The 27,848-nt window shown below is 51.5% G+C and overlaps 3 protein-coding genes across 9 annotated transcripts in view; 1 reads left to right on the top strand and 2 right to left on the bottom strand.

Moving 5' to 3' along the window:
- Positions 1–361, bottom strand: part of Prpf40b (pre-mRNA processing factor 40 homolog B) — a 108,083-nt gene extending 107,722 nt beyond the window's left edge. The window contains exon 1 of one of the 2 annotated variants that reach the window (XM_048802676.1): positions 226–361. The gene's annotated coding sequence lies outside the window, so the exon portion shown is untranslated. The remainder of the gene's footprint in view (positions 1–225) is intronic. The other variant, XM_048802677.1, reaches the window with a different exon arrangement.
- On the top strand, positions 157–9,831 carry Mcrs1 (microspherule protein 1). 2 transcript variants are annotated; one of them, XM_015493314.2, is made up of 15 exons: positions 159–302; positions 1,604–1,723; positions 2,232–2,370; positions 2,845–2,983; positions 3,591–3,749; positions 3,888–3,997; positions 4,917–5,025; positions 5,286–5,424; positions 7,762–7,837; positions 8,172–8,200; positions 8,316–8,408; positions 8,598–8,680; positions 8,824–8,911; positions 9,171–9,298; positions 9,395–9,831. In XM_015493314.2, exons 2-15 carry the CDS (start codon positions 1,714–1,716, stop codon positions 9,479–9,481), a joined length of 1,389 nt encoding a protein of 462 aa, XP_015348800.1. In that variant the 5' UTR covers positions 159–302; positions 1,604–1,713; the 3' UTR covers positions 9,482–9,831. The 2 variants fall into 2 exon arrangements, with proteins under 2 accessions (XP_015348801.1, XP_015348800.1); XM_015493315.2 differs by lacking the exon at positions 1,604–1,723 and having other exon boundaries at positions 157–302.
- Kcnh3 (potassium voltage-gated channel subfamily H member 3) lies at positions 9,825–27,645 on the bottom strand. Of its 5 annotated transcripts, none has more exons than XM_015493313.2 (15): positions 27,499–27,645; positions 25,928–26,161; positions 25,379–25,513; positions 24,266–24,399; positions 23,396–23,639; positions 22,850–23,007; positions 22,559–22,766; positions 18,778–19,065; positions 18,297–18,496; positions 17,458–17,707; positions 13,121–13,338; positions 12,134–12,465; positions 11,614–11,720; positions 10,886–10,962; positions 9,825–10,787 (listed from the first exon to the last, which is right to left on the bottom strand). In XM_015493313.2, exons 1-15 carry the CDS (start codon positions 27,572–27,574, stop codon positions 10,188–10,190), a joined length of 3,261 nt encoding a protein of 1,086 aa, XP_015348799.1. In that variant the 5' UTR covers positions 27,575–27,645; the 3' UTR covers positions 9,825–10,187. The 5 variants fall into 5 exon arrangements, with proteins under 5 accessions (XP_015348799.1, XP_048658619.1, XP_048658622.1 ...); XM_048802662.1 differs by having other exon boundaries at positions 22,859–23,007; XM_048802665.1 differs by having other exon boundaries at positions 25,928–26,157; positions 27,499–27,626.
- Positions 27,646–27,848: the final 203 nt, after the last annotated feature.

Genomic DNA, 27,848 nt, shown 5'->3' with positions numbered 1-27,848 from the left:
CTCACCCCAAGCCTCGTCTTTCCCTCGAGCCAGGTAACTTCTCTGGTACCTATAATCCCCGAAGTTTCCCTATATACTGTCTCAACTGGGAAAATTTTGACTTTCGATTCTTCTCAAAAGGGTCACACGTTCGTGGCCTAGGCCACACCCCCCTTCACTCACGTTTCCAGAACGAACCGGAAAAGATCGCGCAGTCTCTCGTTTGTAACCCGGAAGTAGACGTACCTCACGGAAGCCGACTTTGGCCCTGCGGCTGCTGCTGTCGCCGCAGAGAAATTGTTGGAACTGGCAGCCTAGGAATGGTGAGACCTCCCGGTTCGCCTCTGAGGGTTCTGAGTAGAGTTGGGGGTGAAATGGAGTTTCCCAGAGTGCCTCGGGGAACGACCCCCCACAAGGCTTGGGGCCCCGCCCCGGCAGCGCCCCGAAAATCTGCGCATGCGTAGGTCGTACATGGGGCTGTAACCTGGCCTGAAGTGTTACGCATGCGCAAAGGCGGCATGCTGAAGGTTGGGTGGGGATTGAGTTGGGAGTTGACCCTCATTCCTTACTAAGAGTCTGTGGGGCTTCTAACAGATTGCAGAAGCTCAGGGTTCACTTGGTGCTGTACTGAGTTGCAGAGCTGCCTTCATTTTTTCCTTAAGAAGTATATTTTTTAGTTGTAGATGAACACAATACCTTTATTTTTGTTTACTTATTTTTAACGTGGTGCTGAGGATCAGACCCAGCGCCTCACACATGCCAGTCGAGCACTCTACCTCTGAGCCACAACCCCAGCCCTGACTTCACCACTTTTACCCCAAACCCCTAAAACAGACTTGGACCCATCACCCACCTTGGGTATGCTCTGGTGAGAGAGGCAGGGGTGGAGGCCTTTGAAGGATGGCTCAGACTCCTCTTCAGTCTGCCTATGGGATCCCGCCCCTTAGCCCTTTCCCCAGATGTCAAGATTCTCCGCTGTATCCTCTAGAGCGGCGAGCACACCTGCTGGGCTAAGGCACTCTGGTCAGAAGGGGCGGGACCTGCAAGCAGAGCGCTCTAGGAATTACTGTCCAACACCTGAGTTTTTGTGGGGAAGCAGGGCGGTTGGTAGTCACACAGTTCCCAAACCACTTTTTTAGCTTAACTTCCACTTCAGCAAGAGCTATAAATGGGTTGGGGGTGGAATGGGGAGCGGGGGAGGGGGTAGACTGACTGGAGTTCAATCTCCCTTTCCTTTTCCCTACTTTGCCTGAGAGAAAGATGGTGGCTGCTGAGCTGCAGGGGCAGCTGAAGAAAAGAACGAGCTAAGAAGTCATTGTTTCTTGGTAGTTTATAGTCAAGGTACTTAACCTAGGGCTTTAGGAAAAGAATTAGAGGGGCCTGTGCACCCCCAAATAGTATATTTGTACGTTTTTCTGGAGTCCTTTGGTTTTATCATATTCTCAAAGGTTTCTCACTTTCACAAGGCTTCTGGTTTATAAGCATAATATTTATAGAGTAGAGCCTTATACCTCTTTCCACTCCTTGTATCTTTCCTAAGTTTATGAGACCTAAACCAGTATAAGGAGGTGAGGCTGGCCTGTTGGAAACCCGAGCTTCAGGGAGCCTCATTTCTCCTTTGCAGAATCTCCTCTCAGCCTCTAAGTTCACCTGGTCAGAATCCTTGGATGAGGCTGTGGGACCCTTCCTCCTAGCCCTGTGGTTTGGAACCAGTGGCTTTGGGACAGTAAGAGGATGGACAAAGGTAGTATGAGGCTGGGCCAGCTCCCCAAATGCTTGGGCGCCAAGCATCTTCTGATTCTACCCTGTGCCTGGCACATATGTCTTTTGGTCCTGGCTGGGCATTGCCACCTCCTCCTGGGCCAGCAATACCCGTGTACCTCTCAGCAGAGCCACAGTTGACTGACTTGCTACTGAGCTGCTGCTCTTTGGCATGCTGCATTTTGATGGCAAAGGGATCAGTTATGTCAAGAGCCCAGTATGTGGGATCACCAGTCTGACCTGAGCACTGTGTACTGCACAACATGACATGTACCAGTGGGAGAACTGCCCATGGAGGAAGGTCTGGCCCAGGTCTGGGTCCAGACAAGATCTGGATGGCTGAGGAACTCCCATCATAAAACTTCAAGGGTCAAGGGAAGAGGCCAAGAGGGCTGGCAGGGAAAGGGGGCTGAGGAGGGGTCCCAGGTGCAGAGGCTCAGGGCTCTGCTAGACACTTCAGAGTCCCAAGTTCACCATTTCTCTTTTTCTAGATTCTCAGGGGCTACTAGATTCATCCCTGATGGCATCAGGCACCGCCAGTCGTTCAGAGGATGAGGAGTCGCTGGCAGGGCAGAAGCGGGCCTCCTCCCAAGCCTTGGGCACCATCCCTAAACGGAGAAGCTCCTCCAGGTAGTCAGAATTTGGAGGACCCAGAGGGGATGAAGGCTTGTGGCATTAAGTACTGTGTGCCTTTGCCTCTATCGGGAATGGCTACCTGAGCCCCTCTGGGGCCTAAGCAGAGTCTTGTGCTTCTCCTGTTCCTACCAGTCCCTTCACATGGTACTGCAGGCAGGGGAGGGAAATCTTGGGTCTCTAACATGAACTTTCATGTGCTCTGGCCCCAGAACTGTACCAGCAAGAGTGTTTTCCTCATATCCTCCCCACCCACCCTCTATTCTGGGGCTGGGGGTACAACGAGCAGTCACCTGGTATCTCAGGGTTGGAGTGTGACAGTTCTATGTCCACTGAGCCTGGCTCTGGTGGAAAGTGAAAGCAGTGGAACAGTTAGCTCCTGCTGGGAGCCTGTTCTGTTCTGGAGGCGAGTATGTTCGAGTGGGTACCTGGGAGAAGTAAAGATGGCTTACAGGGTAGGACCCTCCACAGGTTTATCAAGAGGAAGAAGTTCGATGATGAGCTGGTGGAAAGCAGCCTAGCAAAATCCTCTACCCGGGTGAAGGGGACCAGTGGAGTAGAACCAGGGCGCTGTTCAGGGAGTGAACCCTCCTCCAGTGAGAAGAAGAAGGTGAGGGACTGGAAGAAATAGCGGGATAGGCAGTGCCAGATTTTGTATTTCCCCAGAACCTTTGCAAGCTGCCAAGAGCCCTGCAGAAGAAGCTTGTGAGAGGACCAAGCTGCCCCAGCCCCCACCCCCACCCCTGATTCCTCCAGATCCCTTGACTCCCATTTCTCTCTACTCCACCTTCTTGCTGTACCCCCGCCCCCGTTCTGCCAGTGCATCCTGTATCGCATTCCGTGTGGGAGGCATGGAGCATGCATCTATTCTGGGAGCAGACAGCCTGTTCCCAGCATTTCAGAGTGTAAAAATAACCCCCAGGTGGTATTGCTTTGGCCCCAGACACTGTACCAGCAAGAGTATTTTCCTGGTATCCTCCCCACCCACCCTCTGTTCTGGGGTTGGGGGTACCACCAGCAAAGAAAAGACCCCATATGGTCAAGAATTATGTGGAATTAATTTTGCAAGGGTTGGGGTGGGTATTAGAAAGTTGAGCTCTCTGCCTGGCTTCCTATTGTCAACTGAGACTGTGGCTGCCACACAGTACGTGAAGCTCTAGGCCTGAAGCCCCAGCTGCCCTGATGCCAGCTTTGAGCTCTCTATGTCCTGTGCCTAGGTGTCCAAAGTCCCCAGTACTCCTATACCACCCAGCCCTGCCCCAGTCCCTGGACTCACCAAGCGTGTGAAAAAGAGCAAACAGCCACTTCAGGTGACCAAGGATCTGGGCCGCTGGAAGCCTGCGGATGACCTCTTGCTCATCAATGCTGTATTGCAGGTAGTGCTTCTATTACAGGATTAGGGTCCCCCATTTCCCCCAGGCTCTAGTTCCTAGCCTCCAAACTAGCTCAGTAAGACCCTAGAAGGGTTTTTTCCCTGTGCTGAGGCTGGAGCAAACCCTTCTGAGTCCTTGCAGACCAATGACCTGACATCTGTCCACCTGGGTGTAAAGTTCAGCTGCCGTTTTACTCTTCGGGAAGTCCAGGAGCGCTGGTACGCCCTGCTCTATGATCCTGTCATCTCCAAGTGAGTAGGACTGGCTCCAGCAGTGGAGAGGTACTGGACATGCCAAAATTTGGCTCCCAATACAAGAGAGCCAAATTTTGTGCCAGGGTCCAAGGGAGGGACCTGGGAAGCAGGGCTCCAGGGGCCTTACATCCTCTGAGATGATCCAGGAACCTGCTTGGCTTCACAGGGAAGCTCCCTGCCCCTAACCTGCTAGTCCTGGCTTTATGCCAGAAGCAGGAAAATATGAAAGCAAAGGAAGTGACATAGGAGAAAATGTCCACGTTAGTGCCAGGATCCTCAGTTCCACCACTGTATGTATTGTGACTTTGAGCAGGTCACTTCCCAACCTTTCCACACAGACTTCCCACTATTTCTTGCTCACAAAAAGAGAGTTGGAACAAGAACACCAAGGCCCCTTCTAGCTTTAATAGCCAGTGTTAACTAATGTATACACGCACCACACTCTTCCTCTTCCTCACTCAGTTTAGGATCTTCAAAACTTGGTTGGATATTGAGCACACATTTTCTTCTCCTCCATAGCTCCTGGCATAGCCCCAGTTAAGATGTAGCCATAACCCCGAAACACCAGGAAATGGGTGGCCTCAACTTGGGAAAGAGGTGGTAGCAGTGGCTAGTGGGTAGCACCTTTATCCAAGTGAGGAGAGAGGGTTAGGGAAGGAGCAGCAGCAGGCATCAGGATCTGCCCCAGGACTGGGGCTTCAGGGGACATAGAAGCCTCAGTTTCATGATTTGCCTGTTCATTCATTTGGCAAATCCATAATACCACAGGTGCTATGCTAAACTTTGCACTTTTCCTATCTAAGACATGTCCTCAAGATTCTGGATCACAAAGGCCTGCTGGTTTGGGGGAGGTAGAAACTCCAGATTGCTTGACACTTTCCCTTCAGCTCTGCACTCTGTCTCTTCCCATGTCCAGATTGGCCTGCCAGGCCATGAGGCAGCTGCACCCAGAGGCCATTGCAGCCATCCAGAGCAAGGCCCTGTTTAGCAAGGCTGAAGAGCAGCTGCTAAGCAAAGTGGGATCGGTAAGGCTGGGGTCTCAGAAGGTTGAGAATCAGGGAAGGGTGCAAGTTGGAATGCTCAGCCCCTACCCACTGACTGCGTATATGCACACGCAAACGTGCAGAGGCCTTTGTGACTGGCCTCAAAAGGAGCCAGATCTGGCTCCCTGAGTGACTCTGTTGCTTCTTCTAGCTCCTGAGGTTCCTGAGGTAGGGGGAATGGCAGGAAGGCAGAGGTAGGAGTGAGGAAACCCAGGTTCATAAAGCATGTTTCTTGCCTCCAGACCAGCCAGCCCACCTTGGAGACCTTTCAGGACTTACTGCACAGACACCCTGATGCCTTCTACCTGGCCCGAACTGCCAAGGCCTTGCAGGCACACTGGCAACTCATGAAGCAGTATTACCTGCTGGAGGACCAGACAGGTAACACCCCAGGAACTGGCAGAGCAAGTGGATATGCTTGAGTGTGTGTAGGAAGTGCTGTGGGCACAGCTGACTTCTAGTACTCTATAACAGGTTATTCGTTGGCCCCCAGTGTCGTATTCACCTCACTTTGCAACAAAAACGACTTCCTCCCAGATAGGGGAGAGAGCATCAGGAATGGTCTTTGGCATCGTGTTAAGGGTATCCAAAATTGCCTGAAATCCTGGGCAAAAAGTCCCAATAGAGTCATCTACCATTTCTTTCTTTTTTTTTTTTTTTTTGGTCTTTTCTTCTTGCATTTTGCTATTACATAAATAGATTAGTTTCGTTGTTGTTGTTCTGTAGTACTGGGGTTGAACTCAGGGATGTTCTAGCACTGAGCTATATCTCCAGTCCTTTTTTTCAATTTTATTTTTGAGGCAGGATCTTGCAATGTTGCCAAGGCTATCCTCAAACTTGATATCCTCCTGCTTCAGTCTCCTGAGTAGTTAGGATTATAGGTATGTGCCACTGCACCTGGCTGCATTAGTATATATTTTTTTATGGCTAGCATTCAAACAGGAACAAGATATTAAAGCCTCCATTTCTTCTCTCCCTTCCCCTTGTTTCCCACCTCTTTTTCTAAGCTTTCCTGCCCTTTGCCTCTCTGCATTCATTCTTCTCTTTCTTTGCCCTCCTCTCTTCCCACCAAGCATTCTGTGCTGTCAGTTGCTCTTTAGGTCATTCAGAAGGTCTCAATTGGGACTTGACACACAGTCCACCTGTCTCTTCTCCTATGGCCAGAATGCACTCCATCTTCTCTCTTCCCTCAGTACCAAACTTACTCTCTTTCCTAATGATAAATGCTAGGAAATCAGTCTGATTAAACTGCAGCACCCTTTTGGTGAGATTTGTGATTCAGGTTTCGATTTTCATGGTGCAGATGCACTCTTCCTGCCTAACTACCACTGAGACTGCCTTTCACATTTTTTTTCACACTTTTCTGGAAATGAAGCTTCAGGTGTGCCCTTCACCTGTCTACCAGGTCCTGCAGCTTCTGGTTAGGAAAAGATACTCCTGCAGGAGGATTCTAGAGAATCTATCTCACAGAGGGAGGCTGTATCTTTCCCTCCTGAGGACATCTGGTTTTATGGGTCCAAGAACAGCCCTCTTTATTCCTGCAGCTTCCAGAACTCTGCTGCTTCCCCAGACTCTGCTATCACTGAATTCTTCCAGAGGAAACAGATACTGAGTAAAATTTACTTTTACTGCTAAATCTAGTTCCTTTGTCACTATTTTAAAAGTTATTTTGTTAACTGAAAGTCTTATCTTAAAGGTTATATCTTTTCCTTGGAGTCTCTGCCTGTGGGGATTTGATGCATAGAGTTGGGAGTCCCAGGGAACATGTGGTCTTCACCAATTAGCTGTCGAGTCAGTTGCACATTAGAGTGGTAGAATTTTAGGCAGTGCTGGCAGGGAGGGTCATAGTGGGGTTGACTACCCCAGTCTCCTAATAGTCTCATCTAAGCAGCAGAGAGGAAAAGCATCTGTGCTCCTAGGCATCCTGCTTCCTTCCTTAGCCAATAGCAGTCCAACTACTGCCTGCTACAGAATAGTCACTGCAGTTCTGGGAACAGCTGGCCTATAAAGGCCTAAGTTCTCAGATTTGGGGCATCCCAATCCCTTTTATATCTTGTCTAGAAAAAAGTTGAAAAATGGGCTGGGGATGTAGCTCAGTGATAAAGTGTTTGCCTAGCATGCATGAGGCCCTGGGTTCAATCTTCAGCACCGTACCAAAGGAAAAAAAAAAAAAGGTAGAAAACATTTAATGAACATATTGGATGGGCTCTGATATTTTCCTATTCCATTTCATTCTTTGAAAACAAATGAAACTAATTTCATGACCCATGATCAGTCATGACCCACAGACTAAATTAGATACTGGCTGGACATGGGGCAGCTCCTTTCTGGTCTCATATGCCTCTTAGCCCTCCAACAGCAAGGCAGGAAAGCTGGGGAGTGTGTGATGTATTGGGAAGGAGCAGTTTAGATTTGGAATCTGGAGAGACTTGAATTCTGGCTGTGCCCCACAATAGGGTCAAATAGTGTAAACTGTCATTTGTATCTGTTTCCTTATTTGAAAATAGAGCTAAGTAGTGTTTTCTCTGCTTAGTTCAAGGCTTTGTAACTGAGATCCGTTCACACACCCATACCCAAAAGCCCATGGAAAAGGTCAGCTTTGATTTCCTCCCAATCTAGAACCATCTCTGCCCATGAGTTAAATTAGAATGGGGCCTCGTTAGGAATGCACTAGGAGTAGGGGTCTTGGTGCTCACTCTTCCTCTGTCATTTGTTCAGTGCAGCCGCTTCCAAAAGGGGACCAAGTGCTGAACTTCTCTGATGCAGAAGACCTGATTGATGACAGTAAGCTCAAGTGAGTGACTGGGGCCTCAGGCAGGGCTGGAGAGAGCTAAGTCACCCATAGGTAGAGCACCCCATGCTGCCCAGCCCAACTTAGCCCCCAGGCTCCAGCTACAGCTGTTGTGCTTGGCCTCCCTGCTGCACCCACTCCTGTGGGGAGTGGGGAGGGGCTTTTAGGCTCTCTTCCTTTCCCTTATCCCCCACCCTAATCCCAGGGAAAGAGGCTGGGCCAAAGCTGGATAAACAGCCTTCTGGGCCACTTGGCCAAAGGTGTCAGGATTGCCCTGATGAGCCAAGTAGCAAGTGAGCTGAAAGTGGACTTGATTCATTCTTCTCTCACCCTTTAGGGACATGCGAGATGAAGTCCTGGAACATGGTAAGTGTACTCTGGTGGAAACAGGGAAGGGATAGAAGCTCTTGCCTGAAATAAGAGAAGACCTGTACAAAGTACTATGGCCTCAAAGTGTCCTTACCACCCCACCTTACCTCAGAGCTCACAGTGGCTGACCGGCGCCAGAAGCGAGAGATAAGACAGCTGGAACAGGAATTGCATAAGTGGCAGGTGCTAGTGGACAGCATCACAGGTGAGGAGGCCAGGGGACCAGGGGCTCCCTTTTGGGCGTCCTTTATCCCCTTTGAGCCCCTCCTATTGCCTAGCTGGATATGCCCTGCTTTCCCAGGCCTTGACTCCTGTCACTCATAGATCTTGCCCTTGTTCCCTGCTTTCCACTCTGCACTTGGATGGGCCCTTCCTAATCCTGTTCTTCCTCCAGGGATGAGCTCTCCAGACTTTGACAACCAGACATTGGCAGTGCTACGGGGCCGCATGGTGCGGTATCTTATGCGCTCACGTGAGGTGAGATAGGCCTTCCCCATCCTCACCCTCCTAAGCATCCCTCCTCTGTCACTGCCCTTTTTCTTTTTCTTATCTTCCTTGGCTTGTGTGGACTCCATCCCCCATTCCTCAGGGCCCAACCCTCACCTATCTCATTTCTCCAGATCACCCTGGGCAGAGCAACCAAGGATAACCAGATTGATGTGGACCTGTCTCTGGAGGGTCCAGCTTGGAAGATCTCCCGAAAGCAAGGTACCCTCCACATACTGCTGCCTCGATGGGAAGCAGTGTGGAATGTTCCCCCCAGTCTTTCATTGCCCTTTCCAGCCCTGAGTCTTGATATCCTTGTGGACCAGCTGAGGCAGGCTGAAGGAGCCAGCATTTCAAGGTCTCTAACTCGGGAGTCCTACGTACCTTAATACCCCATCTCCAAGAAGCAGAGATGGTGGTTGGAGGCTCCTGGCTCTCTTCTGGCCCATCCCATTCTCCCATTGCTTCACTACTTCCACAGGTGTTATCAAGTTGAAGAACAATGGTGATTTCTTCATTGCCAATGAGGGCCGACGGCCCATTTACATTGATGGACGGCCTGTACTGTGTGGCTCCAAATGGCGCCTCAGCAACAACTCTGTGGTGGAGGTGAGATGAGGGAGGTAGAGAGGCCAGGATGAGGTGGGGGCTTGGTGAGCTCATACATGGGCCTGGTTCTTCCCACCACTGTCCTCTCCCCACCAGATTGCCAGCCTGCGATTTGTCTTCCTCATCAACCAGGACCTCATTGCCCTTATCAGGGCAGAGGCTGCCAAGATCACACCACAGTGAAGAGGACAGGGTACCAAGAGCCCTGGGTTCTCTCTGGCCTCAGTTTGCTGTTATTCTAGCCCCCTTAAGCTGGGAACTCAGGCTCCTGGAAAAACCTGCCCACGTGGGGAACAGGAGACCCAACTGCTGGCCCATTGATTTGAGTCTTTGAGGAAGGTGGGGCTGGCCATTGGGAAGCCAGGAGAGGCTGGGACCCTTGTGCTTCCCTAGAGCCAGAGCCCCTCCCCGTCTTCTCTGCAGACCACCCTCCCTCTCCCCTGATTGCCACCTTCAATCTTGTGTCTCCAGAGGATTAGCTTCAGATTTCTTTATTGTTTTTCTTTTGTAAATAAAAAGCACCAAATTCCAAAGTAGTTTCTTTTTTTATTACGCTTTTTTAATATAAAAAATGTAAGGACAGGTAGAGATGGGGCACATGCAAGAGAGGGCGGAATCTCTCCTTGTCCTCAGGCCTCTGCCCTCAGCCCGCAGAAGGTGACAAGGTCAACAACAGAGCAGGCTATAGAAGGGCTCCAGGAGTAGGGACCTGCAGATTCTCAGCTCTGGGGTTTGCTTTTGAGGCTCCAGCCCACTCCTAAGAGTCAGGGAGCCAAATCCCCTTTATGTGTCTAGTTCCCTGCCCTGAGCCAGCGGGCAGCATGGAGTCCTGAGATTGGGCAGAGCAGCAGAGGTTGGCATGTCTGTAGCACTGACCTTGGGCTGGCAGTCAAACCCCCGTGCCTTCTTCCTGGGTCCACTGGACTGTGCCAGGGCCGTGACAGCCAATAAGCACCATCTCTAGGCTGTGGGGGTCCCAGGGCAAGGCCCTGCTCCCTGATCCTGGTGGGGGCTCTCCAGTGCTGGTAGTCTCTGCCTGGCTCACAGGCTCTGGGAGCCCAGTCCCAGCCCCTTCCTCAGGAGGAGGAGAAGCTGGGGTGCTAGGCTCAGAGCAGAGTTCTCCTGAGCCAGGGGGCTCTGAGTCTGAGGTGGAGGTCCACAAAGTTGTGGCTCGAGGCCAGGGGGAGCTTTGAGATGCTGGGGGCCCCCAGGGCCAGGGTGCCATGAGGGGAGGGGGCCCTGGACGAGGGTGGGGCCAGGTTCCACTTAAGACAGAGCCAACTGGGGGCTGTAGGTAGGAGGATGTCCCAGTGTCCACACGAAGAGGCTGCAGGAGCCCAGAGGCACTGACTGTACCTCTGCAAGGCCCCTCTCCTGATGCCCTAGGGCATGGGCCCTCCCCATGGGGTACCAAGACAAGCTGCACAGCCTGGCGAAGTGACTGCAGTCCCTCCCGCATCTGTAGTACCTGCTCAGATAGCTCCATCACCTTCAGGGGCAGGAGAAGGTGAGGTCAGCAACATCGGGTATCAAGTAGTATAGTGCCTGCCCCTTCCCCTCCCTGTCCCCACCTTGTCCCTCACCCACCGCCTGCCGCAGCTTGTCCAGTGTATCCGTATTCCTTGCCTCGCTGGGCCCAAGGGGGACAGTGAGCAGGCCACTCTCTGTGGATAGGATTGGGGTTAATGAGAATCAGCACAGTGTCCAGGTTTTTGTCCCCCCTAGAACACACCTGGTTAGACCTCACTCAAGAATAACTACTTCTGCCTTGCCCAAGGAACTGAATTTTACCTAAACTGCCAAGGGCAGGAAAACCCTTTCCAACAGACCTGGGTCACATTGCCCTGTACCCTTCTCCCCTCAGGAAGTTGTTCTTTGTGACTGTCCCTTATTCTGTTCTTTAGGGAAATGGACATTCCTGAGACCTCTCTACTTTGTCCACTTCCCAGAGCTGCTTCACCTGGCCTAGAACCACTAACAATCCTGGTTCCCTATCTCTTTATCCTCCCAGTGAACGAGGCATCGAGCTAAGGGTTTAGTTATAGTATCTTATTTAAAATGCACATCCATTTTATAAACAAGAAACTGAAGCCAGAGAAGCCAAGTTCACACTGCTAGAAAACTGACAGAATAGGAATCCAAACCCAGGGCCCAGATTGGTCTTCACAACCAAACTCCCTGCCCAGTGGTGCAGAGGTAGGTAATGGCAAGAGGGCTTCTGGGCAGAGTCTGCCCCTGGCCAGTTTCTCTAACAGTGCTGTTCCACAAGGAAAAGGGGTCACCCCACCAACATACTCTGTCCCTGGTCCTAGTACCTGGTCCAGGGGAGGGGCTGCTGCTACATTCCAGGCCAGATTGACCCACGCGGAAAGAGAACTTGTGCTGGTCAGAGCCACAACCATCCTCAATGCCATCTACAACCCTGTGGACCCAACAAATCAACAAACAGTTGACAGGTGACCACTATTGTGTTACAAGGCACAGGATGCTCCAGTGCCTATATACAGAGACTGCAGCAGCGTGGAGCTGGACAGGGGACCCTTGAGGTTCCAAGAAAAAGCTAACACACCATCCCTTCCCCTACAAGTTTGCCTTTGAGCAGGGGAGACAATTTGAGCAATATAAAACAAGGGTTCAGACTTAGAGCAGGGTGTGACATACACTAACAAGTGAAGACAGAGGAGTCAAGAAAGTCTTCCCAGAAGGGGCAAGCTTGGACCACGCAGGCAGGGAGAAGTGAAGATGCAAGGATGGGCGCTCAGGGTGTGGGTATGCCTGGCTGGGACCTCTCTCTTACCACTCTCCCCCTGCCATGGGGCCCAAGGCCTTGTTTACCTGGGGCTAAGGTCTGGGGGCACATTCCATGGCATGGGGGGCAGCCGCAGTCCCTCCAGAGTCCGTGGGTGAGCAGAAGCACCAGCCTCAGCCTTCAAAGCCCTTGCCCTGCTCGGTCGCCCCCTGCCACCTAGACGTGGCCGGGGCGCAGTTCGACGAGGGGATAGCAGTTTGGCAGCCGAGGATGAGGAGGTGCAGCCAGGGGACAGCAGAGGGCTGGAGGGCTCATCTGCTGTGGCCGGTGAGGCTGTGGGGCCCTGTTCCCCATCTGTCTCTTTCTCCTCCAATGTAGACATGAGGGTGTTGTCACCACTCAAGGAGCTGGTATCTACCTGAGGACAGGAAATAGACATGCATGGCAACTGTTGTGTCCCATTCATCTCTCCTGCCAAGAGATTATCTCCCCTAGAATGGATGAGCCATCTTTATTAAAAAGAATACCCAGTGTCTTCCACTCTGCAAAGGAAGAGGCCCCATGAGGAGGGGTGACTTGTTTTTCTACTGCCATCATAAAGCTACCAAGCCCTTGAGGCATTAGCTGCCCCTCAAAATTCTACCCAAATGTGAATACACCACCCCTCAAGCTAATAGAACTATCCGAGAGACTACAGTACTCAAAACTGGTTTAGAACTAGTGATATTATCCAGGGAAATTCAAAAGCCCTCAGAACAATCCTGTTTTGCCATGAAAAAGCAGAGAAAGCCACAGTGCTCTCCAGAAGCAGCCTGGAGGATTGTGCCTATCCCCTGCCCAGGTGCCTGACAACCCCTCCATTAGCCAATGAGGCTCATTTGTTACCAGTGCCCTCCTTAACCTGACTTTGCTCTGGACAGGGACGAGCTGTCTCAGATGGGCCAAGCAGGGACACAGGGGTGGCTGGGCTTGATTGCTGACTTCTAAAAGATTATGTGGATGTGAAAGGACAGACTTTCACAATGGGCCATGCCTTCCCCAGCCCCTCCATGCACGTAACCCAGTACCCTCACCTCTGCAGGGCCTCCCCCAGAACCCAGGTTGTAGCTGAGCTCCCCTCGGAGACCACGGCTGAAGCGTGGGGCAAATTCAGGGTACAGTGCAAGACTATCGTGCAGGCCAGCCAGCTGCAGGCACTGCAGGACGCAGTAGGTCAGCCCCTTCACGTCGGCATTGGCCTTTACCACCTGCTCCCGCCGGGGCAGCTCACAGCCAATCAGATCGCCCTTCCCTGGGGAAAGGAAACAGAGGTCAAAGAACCCTTACCCCCAGTCACTGAGGGGAGGTGGGCCAGAGACCACAGAGCCTCCCTCTTCTACAGAGTCAAGCTTTTCCAGCTGGAGTGGCACTGTGAAACCTTCAAGTGAGGTGGAGAGAAGCAGAGGCCTGGTTAGGGTCATGGCCTGACCACTGTTGCCTGCCTCACTGACTCCCCACATAGGCTTACGGTGAAGTGGAGCCCAGGCTCTCAAACACTTTCAGGATCAAAACCACTGAGCTGAAACCTCAGCATCTTAGCTCTGAGACTGAACAGCCATCAATTTTAGTAGTTCATAGACAGGCCATCAATTAGAATCCCCTGAGAAAGTTAAACCAATTGGACTCCCAGGCCCCATCCCTACCTTTAGCATTGTTATTTCTATAAGAGACCCTATGATCTGATTATTTTTTAAAGCCCCACAGATGATTCTGGTGCAGCTCATCCAGGGGCCAGTGGTTAAAAGCAGCAGTTTAGTACCTAAAGTGGCATGGCCCAAATGTCAGGCAGCTGAGGTCCTTCATCTTCCAGGGCCCTGGCTGCCTCTTCTAACAAGAGAAGCTGCATCTGCCTGAGTCAATGAGGTTTTATTGATCTCACCAGAAGGCCTCCATGGGGAGTTTTCCCATCATCAGGTTGAGACTGCCACCTGGCTGATAGCAACTTTAATATGGCATCAATTATGATCTGGGACCCAATCTCAAAAATGTTGGATTGGAGGGGATGGAATGATATGTGTCTTAGAATCAATGAAATAGAACCAGGTATGGTGGGACACACCTATAGTCCCAACAATGCAGGAGGCTGAGGCAAGAGAATCACAAGTTTGAAGTCAGCCTCCACAATTTACCAAGACCCTCTCTCAAAATGAAAAATTTGAAGTACTAGGAATGTAGCTCAGTGGTAAAGCCCCCACAGAGTTCAATCCCCAGTACTGCAAAAATAAAATAAAAATAAGAAGAAGAAGGAGGAGGAGGAGGAGAAGAAGGAAGGATGGAAGGAAGGAAGGAAAGAAGAGGGGAAGAAAGAATGTTCTCAAGGTATCTGCTTTTAGGGACATGAGAATCAAATGAGTTATGTAGATAAAGTATATGACAGAGACAATCTTCCTTCCTTTCCCTTCAGGCAGAGTCCCCTTTAGATTATTCCTGGCATGGATTAGGGTGCAACCTGGGCAGGCAGAACACTCACTACCATGAAAGGCAGCCAGCTCAGCCTTCCACCAGATCAATCACACAATTAGAAAGAGTGTCCATTTCCTTAAGGACAAAGACAGGTAGCTGCTGGCATCATACAGGGAACTTAGAAATGTTTGTGGATTTCTGCTCAAACTTAGGTGAAAAAATGCACTTAAGTTCTGGTTCCTTTTGAGAACTATTTGGATCTCAAAGTGATCCTCTGAAGAATAATATCTCTCTCTCTCTCTCTCTCTCTCTCTCCCTCTCTCTCTATTTGTGTCATCTGAAATAGGTTAAATGTGTGTTCTTTGTCCTCATCTATGCAGTGACATAAAAATGACAAACAGGAGGGGCTGGGGCTGTGACTTGGTGGTAGAGCACTTGCCTGGCATGTGTGAGGCACTAAGTTCGATCCTCAGCACCACATAAAGATAAATAAATGAGTAAATAAAATAAAGGTAATATGTTTTTTAAAAATGACAAACAGGAAGGGACTAAGGGTAGAGTTGCAAAGACTGGAGACTGCCCCAGATTGGCACCTTGGCCAGAGCCTCCAGGCTAAATTCACCCAATCTCCTTCCCTCACAGGACTTCACAATGCTTAGCCTAAGTCAGTTCACAAACAGGTGGGGGCCAGAATCAACACTGGAAAATGTGGGGCCAGTCTCAACTACCAGGAGTGAGCAGGATGCACCCAGATGCTCAGCAGATGTGGAGATGGTAGAGAAGGAAAAGTAGAAAACCCAGGTCATGATTGGGGTCAAACATTCATTGGGGCAGCCAGAGCCTCCAAGTCAGCAAAGAAATAGTTTATGCAGAAGATTCAGGCCAGGACAGGATAGATCAAAGGTGGCGTAAATCCTGATGCTGGGAATATTCTGGTGGCAAGGCCTGGGCCACAGCCAGGGGCCATTTTCTCAGCTCCATCTGAATACTTAACAATGATTGTGGCTATTCTAAGTCTTGGTGCCTGACACTAGCAAGGAGCAGCTCCAAGAGGTTCCCCATACCAGCTCCCAACCATGCTGTTTTCTTGGCTCCAAGCTGAATGCCATCTGTTTACAATCCTCTTGACAACCTTTCTTGGCATTGTCTAGTCCTCAATAGTCAAAATCTGCCTTTCCATCCTTCTGATCCCTAGTCCTCCATAATTCTTCATAAAATACCAGCCGTACTTGAGTGTATAACCCCATTTTTTCTTTTTCTTTTTAGATGGGGTGTTGCTAGAACTTGTGGGCTCAAGGGATCCTCCTGCCTCAGCCTCCCAAGTAGCTGGGACTACAAGCTCATGCCACCACAACCAGTCATAACTTCATTTTCTCAGTCCTGGCATAAATTTCCTATAGGCCTAGAAGTTGGACTCATGAAAGATTATAAAAAAGGGGTGGGGAAGGGACATCAACAGCCTGTCACCTCTCACAAGCTCCAAGATCTCCTAGTGGCATTTCTGCCTCTTATTTCTATTGGAGGTCCCTCTTCCTCAAGGGAACAAGGATGGACTCCCTGTAGCTGCCAGGGCATCTAGTAACATGGCACCACCTTCTGGGTTCCTTTCCATACTTCTAGTCTTCATTGTGGATCACCAGGTAATGATGAACCTCAGTCCCTCCAGGCCTCAGTTGTCCCCATATTAAGTACTCAGCTGCAGTCAGTCATGGTCAGGTCAGCACCTTCTTTCCATTTTGTGTATGAGTCTATCATTTACCCAAGCAGGTCCTAGTGTTCCTCATCCTTTGGGGTCACCACTGAGAGCCTCCCACAACCACAGGGAAATGCTCCTCTTTAATTGCTTTTCCTGGATGCATCCACATACTTCCCAAAGTGCCTGAATATTTCCCTAAAGTCTAGGGGCACATTTATCCCTCCCAAGATGTTTCCCTTTCTGCTGGTCATGACTTCCCACAGCACCTGGGAATAGCATGTAAACATGAGATTTAGAGTCAAGCAGACTAGGTTCCAACCCATTAGTCAATCCTTTGCTGTTCTGTAAAGTTTGAATTAGATCTGGCACATAAGGAGCTGGAACAGGGCTAGTACTGCTGTCTGCCCCCTGTGCTAAACATTATTATCACAGCCATTCCACAATGGCAATCTCCTCACCCTCATCTAGGAAATTGGTTCCTCATCTTCACCTTTCTTTTGCTAAGAGAAGTCTGCATGCTGCAGGTACCATTTTACCAGAACAAGTTTCTCTAGCCATTTGGAGGCTGACCTGACCCTGGGATCTGGGCCTGCTCTGTGACCTGCCCCAGGGAAGTCACATCCTACCACCTAGGGGACCCACACAAGGACAGCTTTCATTCCTCTTTCAGCCCTGTCTGAACACTCTTCCTAGCACTTCTATCTTTAGCATTTGATTGCCAGACAGTGCTGCTCTTCTATCTCCTTATAGATTGGCTCCTTTTATTATTTTTAAAAATTATTATTATGCAGTACTGGGGATTGAACCCAGGGGTGCTCTACCACTGAGCTATAGCCCCAATTCTTTTTATTTTTCATTTTGAGACAGGGTCTTGCAAAATTTCCCAGCCTGGCCTCTTATTTGTGATCCTCTGAACTCAACCTCCTCAGTAGCTAAAATTACAGATGTGTGCCAGTCCAAGCTTGGTTCCTTTTAAGAAACTGGCTTTCCCAGGTACACCTCCAAGATCATGATCACCTCCTGTGTCTTCATGGTGCAGTCTTTGGGTTTTCTCTGACCTTTGCCCAGGACTCTTGACTATTCCTGACTCCATCCTGGCTGTTTCTCCCTTCTGTGGCCTTGTGGCACCCTGTCTAGGTTTCCTGCAGATCAGAGCCATGGTGTCTCCCCTAAACACTCTCTCTCTCTCTCTCTCTCTCTCTCTCTCACACACACACACACACACACACACACACAAACACACACTGTATCCTCTCTCCCACCCACACAAACCTAGGATGGCGAGCACAGTGCCACCCTTGAGCACCTCCATGGAACCAGAGCAGACGAAGTAGAGGGCCTGAAGAGCGTCACCCTGGTGGATGAGGTATTCGCCAGGTGTGCAGAAGGCAGGCCGCAGGGCCAGGGACAGTGCCCTCAGGCATCCTCGGCTGGCTGCCTCAAACAGCGGCAGCTGCAAGACCTCCTTGTGCAGGTGCATGGCGATGTCTGCACGAAGCTCATCAGGGAGGCTCTGCAGCAGCTGCAGGCAAGCAGGTGAAGAGGTTTGGGGGTGGCAGAAGGGATCCCAGCCAGCCAAGCCCTCTCCATCCTCACAGGCCTTAGGAGCGAGGGGAGGTGTCAACAGAGGCTCCACACAGGGTGCACTCAGTAAAGGGGGCTAGCCCTGCCACCCTCTCAATTCCTTACAGAATTTTTCCCCCTTGCAGTACTGGGGATTGAACCCAGGGACGCTCTACCACTGAGCCACAAACCCAGCTTTCATTTTGAGATGGGGTCTCACTAAATTGTTCAGGCTGACCTCCAACTTGCAATCCTCCTGTCTCAGCCTCACAAGTAGCTGTGATTACAGGCCTGTGTTACCACACCTGGCTTTAGTCCTCTCTGAGCAGCCCCTTTCCTCCTCCAACCTCAGGCTCAGATTTCAGCGAGCACAGAGCCTCCAGACCTAACTGGGGTCCACAGGAGCTTCAAGCCGTCTTGGCTGCTGTCCCCACAGGAGAGCCAAAGCAGGGAGGCATTCCTCACCCTCCATCCCTACTCCTTAGGCCAAGTGCAAACCCCTTGAGGGAGAAAAGGCTAGAAGGGCTAACCCTGGAAGCCCGCCACACCTCAGTGGTATCGATGCCATTGTTCACAGCCCAGGTAGCCTGGAAGTACTCAAGCATGCGCTGCTTGAGGGGCTTGGGGATCCGATGGATACGGATGTAGTCACGCAGGTCACGAGTGCGGCTGTGATACAGAAAGCGGCGGGCGTACATGCGCTGGATGATGGCCGTGACATTCCCAAACACCACTGCGTGCATCAGGGCTGGGGAGGGTGGTAAGAGCAGGTCATCTGCAGGCCTGGCCTGACCTGGTTGATACCGTGCTGGACACATCTGTCCTCTGCTCCCTCCCCACTCCACATGCTCTTATGCAGGGCGCATGGGCTCTGTGTGGCCCTGTGTCTCTCCCAGCCCTGGCCTTGTATTCCACAGACCACCTAAGGCAGAAGAACCCCTGGCCTGGGGCCCTGGGGGAGGTGAGAGGGGAGGGTTGAGGCCAGCAGTCTGGGAGTGGGCCCAGAGAAACCTGCAGGCCAGGCCTCACCACCAATCAGCATGGTGCAGATGGAGAAGATCTTCTCAGTGTCCGTGTTGGCGGACACATTGCCAAAGCCCACGCTGGTGAGGCTGCTGAGTGCGAAGTAGAGGGAAGTGATGTAGGCACTGCGTAGTGACGGGCCGCCCAGGAGCTCCAGCCCAGTCCCATTAGCCTCACTGCTGCTGCTGCTGCTGCTGCAGTTGTCATTCTGGCCAGAGCTGTTCTCTCCAACTGGTCTCTTGCCTACCAGGTAGTAGGGGGTCTCCAGTCGTCGGGCCAGCTCCTGCAGCCAGCCTGGGGAGAGGGCAAGGGAAAGGTCTGAGCAGGCAGGACAACTTGACGGCTCTGAGGGTACAGGTGTGCTAGCCCCCTAGGGTTGGGGACATGCAGACACAGACTCACCCTCATGAGTTCCCACTACTTTTTCCCCTTCTCTGCCAGCCCAGCACACCCAACCACCCTCTCAACCCTCAGCATGACAAGCACATAAGGAAAATGTTGCCACCTCCCCAGCTGGCTCCTGTTGGTGCCAAGGTTGGAGCAAGGAGAATCACACTCTCTTTCCTATGTCTGGTACTAATCTCAGGGAATGGGTCTAGCTGGAGGGACAGAGACTGGGGTTCGTGGCATTCAATCACAGCCTGGTCCCTAATGCTGGATAACAGAGGCCATCTCCTCTGCCCTTTCTACCCAGACCCTTCTTCCTGTCTGTCTCAGCCCATCTGCTCCAGAAATGCTCCCTCTGGCACCATTCAACCTCATCCCTCACCCAAACCACACAAGCCACCCAACTTCACAAAGGTGCTCTTAAGTACACCCATATGGATATGGTTACAGATACTGCTGAGACTTACACATGCTGCACACAGTCAAGATGACAAGGACACACATGTGAGCATCTTATAGATGCCCAGACACAGTCACAGCCACTCACACTGAAATGGCCTCTGTATACTCTGAAGAGAGGCAAAGGCACATAGGAGCTTGCACACTGACACACAGGCCTGGGGCACACTTGCACATAGGTGAATACATTCAGAGGCCTCAGCAGGCACCTGTGCACTTGCACAGGCATGTGCACATAAGCAGATGCTTGAATGCACACACAGATATGGGCCCACTTCTTGTCTGGTCTTGGCAGGAGGCAGAGCTGTGTACTGGGTCCCTAAGAAGCCTATGCCTTCAAGAAGTCACTGTGAACCTGGCTGGAGGGTTGTGGGAGCTCTATGGTGCTGGATGGGAGAGAGGGCAGTTTAGCTGATGGGGAATGGAGTGGCAGAGGACAAGTGCAGGGTCACAGGCTGCAGCGGGATCCACCTCTCCACACAAGCTCTGCCCTCCCATCTCAACACACAGACTGTGTACCACCCTCTTCCTGACACCTATTACATGCAGTCACTGTGGTCCCCACACCCCTCCTGTCATGCATACACCCATTCTCTCAGTACCGAGGGCCAGGAGCTTCTTGAGGACTCTAGTTCAGAAGAACAAGTAACTACTATAGAGTAGGTACTACATCCCAGAGGTGCCACATGAGGGGGCTCAAACCTAAGTGGGGGGATGTGTGTGCTTGGTTTCAAAGGATAGAGAAGGTTTTGATCTAAGCAAACTTGAGAGGGAGTCATTTTTGATAGAGGGAAAGGCATGGGCCAAACCTGGAGATGGAGACTTTAAGAAAGTATAGTCAAGTAGCTCAGTGTGGCTAGAATGTGTGGTTAACACTGAGGGCATCAAATTCCAGGCTAAGGAGTTTGGTGGGATGCAGTAAGGCCTGGACCAAGATGAGACTTCACTCCTGTTATCTCAGGTGTGCTATGGGGATGTGACGGAGGAGTTTTACATGCAGAACCCTTCAGTCACTATTTAGTTGGGTAGTCAGATGTCCAGTGGTAAAGGGGTAGTAGTGGTGGCAGAAAACAACCAGACAGAGATGAGGGTAAAAAGGGACTTTTCCTTTTCATGGGGCATCAGCAGCCTTAGAGCTAGTGCTAGGAAAGTGCATGAGGGGGTTAGGCCAGCCAAGGTTGTTCCTGAAGGTTGGTGACTTTCACACTGAGAAATGCTCTGAATTGTCTCCTCAGTATTCAGCACAATCTTTTAAAAAAACTGCTCATCTTCACTGGGCTAATGGGAATCTGGGGAAAGAACTCTGTCCATACCACAGGCAGTAGAACAGGGGACCAACACAAGAAAGCCATAAAGAAGAAGCTTCCCAGAAGAAGTGGGAGGTGATAATATAAAGGACTTCGAAATCTTCTAATGTGGACCAGTACCAGTTCTAGATGGAAAGAATCCTCTCTGGAACTCAGGCCAAGGGTGAAAGAATTACCAAGACTCAGTCACCCCTGTACTCCCATGCTCATTGTGGTAGGGCCCAGAGCTTCTCTGAGAGCCAGAGATATTCTTGATTTCAGATCATCAGCCCCCATGAGGTGGTTGGAACAGAGGAGCTTTGTGGACTCAAGGCCAAGGTTGTCTGGCCTGCTGTAGGGGAGGGGGCCAACCTGGGGATTTGGTATCTTAGGTCACTTTGTAGGGGCAGAAACAGGGTCAGGGCATTTGCTGACCCCACAGCAGCCTCCACCACAGACTCCCTCTTGGACAGGCACCAAGGAGCTAACACTGCTGGTGTGTCCCAGTTTCCACCTGCTCAGCAACTGGAGTCCTCGGGGGAATAGCCAAGTGAAACCTCTGGGCACATACCAATCTCCTGTGCACTTGGCAAGGAGGAGAGGATTTGCAGAAGCCTCATCATCTCTGGGGAACTGATCAGAGCAGGTTTCTAAGACTGACCTGGACTCCTGATGACCCCACCAAGGAGCAAACTGACATGAGAGGCTGCCTGAGCACTGGAAATGCACTAAATGTCAGTTACTGCAAAGTGACAGAGGGCTGGAGGTTGTGGGAGGAAGGTGTGCACTCATTTTGGGAACTGAGAGCATAGAGTTAGAAATGGCTGGAACAGAATGGTTCTGATAAAGGGAAAAGATGGGAGTTGCAATGTTCATGTAGTAGCCTCAGTGGGATGGCCAAGGGAAAACAAGGTGAGTAAGGAGGAAGGAAAGCCTATCTGGAGTCTCTAGAACTTGGAGGGGCTGGGGAAGAAGGGGGCCAGACCAGGGTTATCCTTCCCAAGGCAAGAGAGCATGATTGGCAGGGTTAGCTGCTATAAAGACTTCACAGAAGACAAAGGTTTGGCCCTAGAAGGTCACTACAACCTTTCACACAACATTTTGGGTGGGAAGGTGGGGGTGGAAGCCCTCTTGGAAGCAGTTAAGACTGAGTGGGTGGTGAGCAAAGGGAGGAGCTGTGGCGGTGAAGGTGAAATGGAGGAGAGCAAACACACTGGGGACACAGAAAACGTTTTTTTTTTTTTTTTTTAGGCTCGGGGAGAATGTGGACACAACTGAGAGAGATGTGGGCTGTAGGTGACAACAGTGAGGCAAGGGCCTGGGATCCTTGATGGGTACAAGTTTCATAGAGGGTAACATCAGAGGAAAGGCAAGGGCAGCAGCTCCCTCCCTGGCCTTCCCAGTTGGGCAAGGGCTTTAGGAATGTGACAAAGGTTTGACTACCAGAAAGACACAATGGGTGACTGAAACTCCCCAGGCAGCCTATACAACCAGGCTGTCTATACAATGGCCAGCTGGTGGAGAGCAGCCATAAGATGGTGGCTGTCATACACACCCGCATACCCCTCGTCTGTCACACACTTGCAAACTTGCACACATCTCTGACACCTGGCATCACTCCTCAGCATGCACACACCCACCCCAACCTCCAGTACCAATCTCAGGCAGCTCAGATTCACTGCTCTCAATCTCCTGCTGGCCGATGTAGAACCAGATGCAGGCCACCCAGTGGGCGAGCAGGGCGAACACAGCCATGAGCAGGGTCAGTACCACAGCGCTGTACTGGGAGTACCGGTCCAGGCGTGGCAGCAGGCGCAACAGGCGCAGCAGCCTCACGGTCTTCAATAGATGGGCCCCAAAGTACTGAGATGGGGAAGGGTAGTCATATCAGGCTGGCTGTGCCTGTACCAGCCGAAAGCCCCCCTACCCAGCCCAGCCACACTGACCACATTGACCTTGAAGGCGTGTAGTAGGTCAAAGGGCAGCGCTGCGATGACATCCAGCAGGAACCAGGTGGTGACATAGTGCAGGCAAATAGACTTTGGAGCAAATACCACCTGGCCCGACTTGGACACAAATGTGGTGCGGAAATTCAGCACAATATCTGCAGGGAATCAGGTGGGAGTCAGTATGGGGTGGGCAGTCACTGTTTACCACTGGGCACCTGCTCAGTACTTGACACTATCCTGAGCCCTTCACATACACCACAGTATGACATAACTGTCACAGTAACTCAAGCAGGCACACATTATTTTGCCTCTTTTATGGAGAGAGAAACAGGCTTTGCGAGGTTATGACTAGCTCAGGGTCCTATACCACATTAGAAGCAGAGACACATTTGGAACCTAGATCTGATTTCAAAGCTCATGAGTCACAAACACAGGGAGGGCAAAGGGAACACTAGTGGGGGACTGGAAGCCATACAGATGATTCCCATCAAAGCCCGAAGGTGTCTGACACGGAATGAAGAGGAAGGAGCAGAGTGCACATACCAAGGATGAAGAGGACCTCCACGGCCAGGTCACAGACACTGGGTGGGCCACGAGCGGCACTGGGCTCCCGGGCTGTGCTCACACACACACTGTAGGGCACAGTGACAGCCACATAGAGTGTGGCGAGCAGGATGAAGCCATCCCAGGTGGCTCTTAGCGCCCCGCAGTGCAGCAGGATGAAAGGTGACTTCCGGATGGCAGCAACTTTGTATTCTGGCAAGTTTGGCTTCTCCCCAAATACTCCCTGAGTGAGGCAGGGCAGATCCAGTCAGGGAGGAAAGGATATTGGCACAGGCTGAGTTTGGATAGTGTCTGAGAAAGGCATTTACCTCTCCCTGCACTCTCAAAGCAACCTCTGAGGTGAGCATTAGAATCCCCATTTTATAGATTAAAAAAAAAAGGAGTTTGCCAGGCATGGTGGCACACACCTATAATCCCAATGACTCTGGAGACTGAGGCAGGGGAATTGCAGTTTCAAAGCTAGCCTCAGCAACTTAGTGAGGCCCTAAGCAACTTGGTGAGGCCCTGTCTCCAAAAAAAAAAAAAAACAATCAAGGAAGTGGAAAAGTGCCCTTGGGTCAATCCCAGGTACCAAAAAACAAAAGAGGTTTTGGGAAATCAAATAACTTAACTGAGGTCACACAGCTATTTAGGGGACAAACAAGGATTGAACTAAGGCACATCTGACTCTAAAGCCAAGACCTTTGATGGATCAGACATGAGACAGTCCCTCCCTCAGTCCCAACCCCAGAAATGGAGGTGGGGCCTGGGTGGCTTCCAGGACTTTTTCTCTCTGGTGGGATCAATTCCCCCCTTCCATGTCCTCTTCCTGTTCCCCATCCCAAACACACACCCTAGTATTTAATCCACCTTATTGAGCTTGTGCTTGCCCTTGGGCTGCTTCTGTAAGTGCCCAGAGAGGTGGTAGAGCACAGCCCTGCTCCGCCGCCGGTTGGCATTAAATCCTTTGGCTCCTGCCCGGCCATATCGGCGCCGGCCACCACCTGAAAAAGAAGAGGGGCCCATAAAGATGGTGTGGGGTATACCCACATACCCCATCACAGGGTTCTGGGTGTGGGATACCAGTTGCTGGCCCATGGACTGATCTGGCTTATTGACCATTTTGTCTGTTTAGAGTTGGGGACTTAGGCATTCCTTATTTCCTGAAGCCACTTGCCAACCATAGCAATGGGCAGATTGGCATTATAGACACTACTTCTAGGAGAAGGTTTACAGGGAAAGGCCTGGGAGAGGGAGTTTGGTCACAGAGAAGGAAGGCAGAGTTAGTAGAAAGCCATCATCAGAGGTGTGGGAGCTCAGAGAAGGAGCCCAGGGTTCAGATGCAGGGGTCAGAAGGTGATATTGACGATATTAGAGAAGCAGACCCAGGGGTGGGGTAGAGAATTGCAATGGAGTGTGCCCCCTATATCCCAAGAGTCCTTGGAGCAGCATCTGATGACAATTCTGTGACCTGCCCAAAGGCCTGCCCCAGCCGTTGGAGGGACATAAGAAGGGAGCAAGTGCTATCTTCTCTCTGGAGATAGCCCTTGAATACATATTTGCTTTCCTGAATAAACCTCTGTCTATGTCTCTGGGGGGGAAAGACTCCAAGAATTTGAAAGAGGGCTGGGGCTCCCCTGACAGGTATGCTGTGGGGAAAAGGAAAAGTCTGTGGTCAACCTCACTAACTAGTGGGAAAGGAGTGCTTCATAAGCGTGAGTGGAATTTGCTTTCAACTTCTTAATAAATTTAACTTGAAAACTCCAACTTTGTCTCAACTGGCCTATTTGGAAAAAAGATTCCCATGCCTGGGCATGCACAGATGAGAGCAGCACAGCCCTCTCAGCCAGCCAGAGTAGGACCCTGTGAGTACAAGAGGGAGGGGGATCCATAAGCCCAGACTGGATGCTAAGGCCCTGCCCAAGCCTGAGGTACCCAACAAACAGCCACATCAACTAAATCAATACCCCAACAGGCACCCACCTGTCTCCTTCCAGCTGTCAGGGCCCCCTCGGTTCTTGGTGTCACTGATGTCCTTGTGAGAGACCAGGAAGAGGGCCACCTCCCCTTTCTCATTCTTTATGGGTATCACATCCAGAAGACACCAGAAAGGAAGCCCTGGGCATAAAAACAGACTCATCCTACCTCCCATTCTCAGCCCTGCCTAAGACAACAGAGGACCTGTCCACTGACATGCTGGGCAAAACATAAGAAGAAGCAGGGTTTCCTGAGGGAGGAGAAACAGTGCTGCTTCTCTCAGGACAAGGGGAGCAAGGAAGAGCAGACATGACTGTCAGACATGTGTCCTGCTGAGATGGGATGTTTTCCTGTTGGACTTGGGAAACCCAAGACTGGAACTGAGCAGAGGCTGAAGCTAGGGTGAGGATGGTGGAGAGGTGGTGGGGTGGAGAAAGAGGGGATGGAAATGTGCATGGTGCATGGGAAGATGGGAAGGCAAAGGAGGAGGGACAGCGGATGGACTAAGTGCCTGGCTGGCTGAGGCTGTAAAGGTAAGACAAGATGGCTCCTTACCGCTTTTCCGGTATAGGATCAGCTCAGCCTTGAATTCCTTGTGCTCATCCAGGGCCTTTCGAATCTGTTGGCGGACGAGCTCACTGGTATCTGGTCCATAGAGGAAAGAGCAGGCACAGCCCCGCTGCATGACCTCAGCCCGGGAGAAGCCCGTAAGGTCACAGAAGCCATCAGAGCAGTAGACAACAGGGAAGAGCCCTGCCACCTGGGCATTGCCCAGCACGAAGTTACTATCTGCAAGAGAGCACCTCTTAGAGGAGGTATGGGGTGAAGAGGCAAAAAGTCTACAACTGGTTTTACAAATCCCAGGAAACCTGTAGTGTGTACTGGGCAAGAGCTGTTTGTGAATGGCACTCAGTGTGTCATCTGTATGTCAGTGCCCTGCAAGGGTCCCTTCTTAGTCAAATGTATTTGAATGCATTTGAGAAGCATGTAAGAACACAGTTTGGTGAGTATAGCCCTTTGTGGGCATTGTGCCCTCTGGAGTGTATCCTGAGCAGTTTGGGGTAAAGAGTGGGGTTGGTGATGTCCAAAGGATTACACCACCTGTCCTAGACTGGCTTCAGCAACTCCTCTATTTCTTCCAGGCTCACCCACAAGCCAGATAACCAGATTGGCTGTGGCTCCTACCACTGGGACCCACCTGGACTGGGAAGCAACCCAGCCCAGTGTCCATCTGCCCTCAGTGTTTGAGCCCCACCTGTCTAATCTGTTCAAGAAATAGTGAATATGATTATGAATGGGGGTGTAAGAATGGTGGCTGAAAACTGGAGCCAGGCATGTACTGGGGAGCCGGGGTGCTGAATCAGCAGGCCCGCAAAAGCCAAGCATAATGGAAAAGCTGATGGAGGAATCCCGAGTGGGGAGAGCTCAGAGATGGGCTCTCACCCCCTATTAAGAATGAGAGACTATGGAAAACTAGGCAGAGAGCTGGGAAGCTCCACTAAATGTGAATGTGCAGAAGGGATCTGACTTTCATGACTTTCCCTGTGCTCAGAACCCCAGGAACACAGGATTCAGAAGCTCAGGTTGCCTTCTCCAAATTTCCTCAATCCTGGTGGGAGTCCCCACCATGGTACTCCCGGGAGTACCCTCTACTCTATCTCTGTTTACAAAGCTCTCTCTCTCTCTCTCTCTCTCTGTATGTGTGTGTGTGTGTGTGTGTGTGTGCGCGCGCGCGCATGAGCTTGAGCCCTCTTGTCTGTCGGTGAGCACTGCTCACCCCAACCCCCATCCGGTTGGGGTGAGGGTAGTCCTTTTAACAGCGCCAGATCAGGAGGTGGGTCTGATTGATTAGGTCCGGATTCGTGCTCCCGGGAACAGAATGCATCCCGGGCTCCACACCAAGGGACATCTTCTACCCAGTGTTGCCTCGCCAGGAGCTGCACTGACCTGAACCCTTCAGGGAAACGGTGCCTTGAAGTATACAATGGTCCCTGCTTCAAGAGGGACGAGGAGGGGAGAGAAGGTGAGAACTTGTGGGCGCCAAGCCGACAAGTGGGGCTTAGGGCTGGCTGCAGTCCTGGATGGGGATCGTTTGTCTGGGAGCTAGGGGTTAGGGTTTGACTCACGCGTGCCGTCGAAGCGTGTGGCGATGGTGTCCAGAAAGGTGTTCTGCGGCGCCAGTAGCCCCCGCATGGCCGGCATCTTAGGCGGCCTCGGCCGCCCGCCCCATCCCTCCGGGGCACGGGGACTCAGCNAGGGACAGGCCTCCTGCCGAGTTGTCCCCCTCCCCTCGGGACCTCGGCGGGGGCTGGGGGAGGTTGCCGCCCCACTGTCCCTGCCGCTCAGACCGCCCTGGCCGCTCCGCCCGCCCCTCGGAGGACGGCAGCCTGGTCTGCTCAGGCTGACTCAGCCTCAGCAGCAGGGGCGAGGCGTCTTCTCTACAGACTGGGAGTTCTTCAGAGCCGCCTAGCAGCCT

This window comes from Marmota marmota, unplaced genomic scaffold (genome assembly GCF_001458135.2).
Source record: "Marmota marmota marmota unplaced genomic scaffold, marMar, whole genome shotgun sequence".
In the NCBI taxonomy this organism is placed as follows: domain Eukaryota; kingdom Metazoa; phylum Chordata; class Mammalia; order Rodentia; family Sciuridae; genus Marmota; species Marmota marmota.
The sequence above is the reverse complement of the archived record's forward strand: the minus strand, read 5'-3'. Positions and strand labels throughout refer to the sequence as shown.

Coding starts and splice junctions, on each gene's coding strand:
- Mcrs1 (XM_015493314.2), top strand. Junction 8,409..8,597: donor GCTAGTGGACAGCATCACAG/GTGAGGAGGCCA, acceptor TTCTTCCTCCAG/GGATGAGCTCTCCAGACTTT. Junction 8,912..9,170: donor GAAGATCTCCCGAAAGCAAG/GTACCCTCCACA, acceptor CTACTTCCACAG/GTGTTATCAAGTTGAAGAAC.
- Kcnh3 (XM_015493313.2), bottom strand. CDS start 27,574: ATGCCGGCCATGCGGGGGCTACTGGCGCCGCAGAACACCTTTCTGGAC. Junction 23,008..23,395: donor GGAGGTCCTCTTCATCCTTG/GTATGTGCACTC, acceptor GATTCCCTGCAG/ATATTGTGCTGAATTTCCGC. Junction 17,708..18,296: donor ATGGCATCGATACCACTGAG/GTGTGGCGGGCT, acceptor GCTTGCCTGCAG/CTGCTGCAGAGCCTCCCTGA.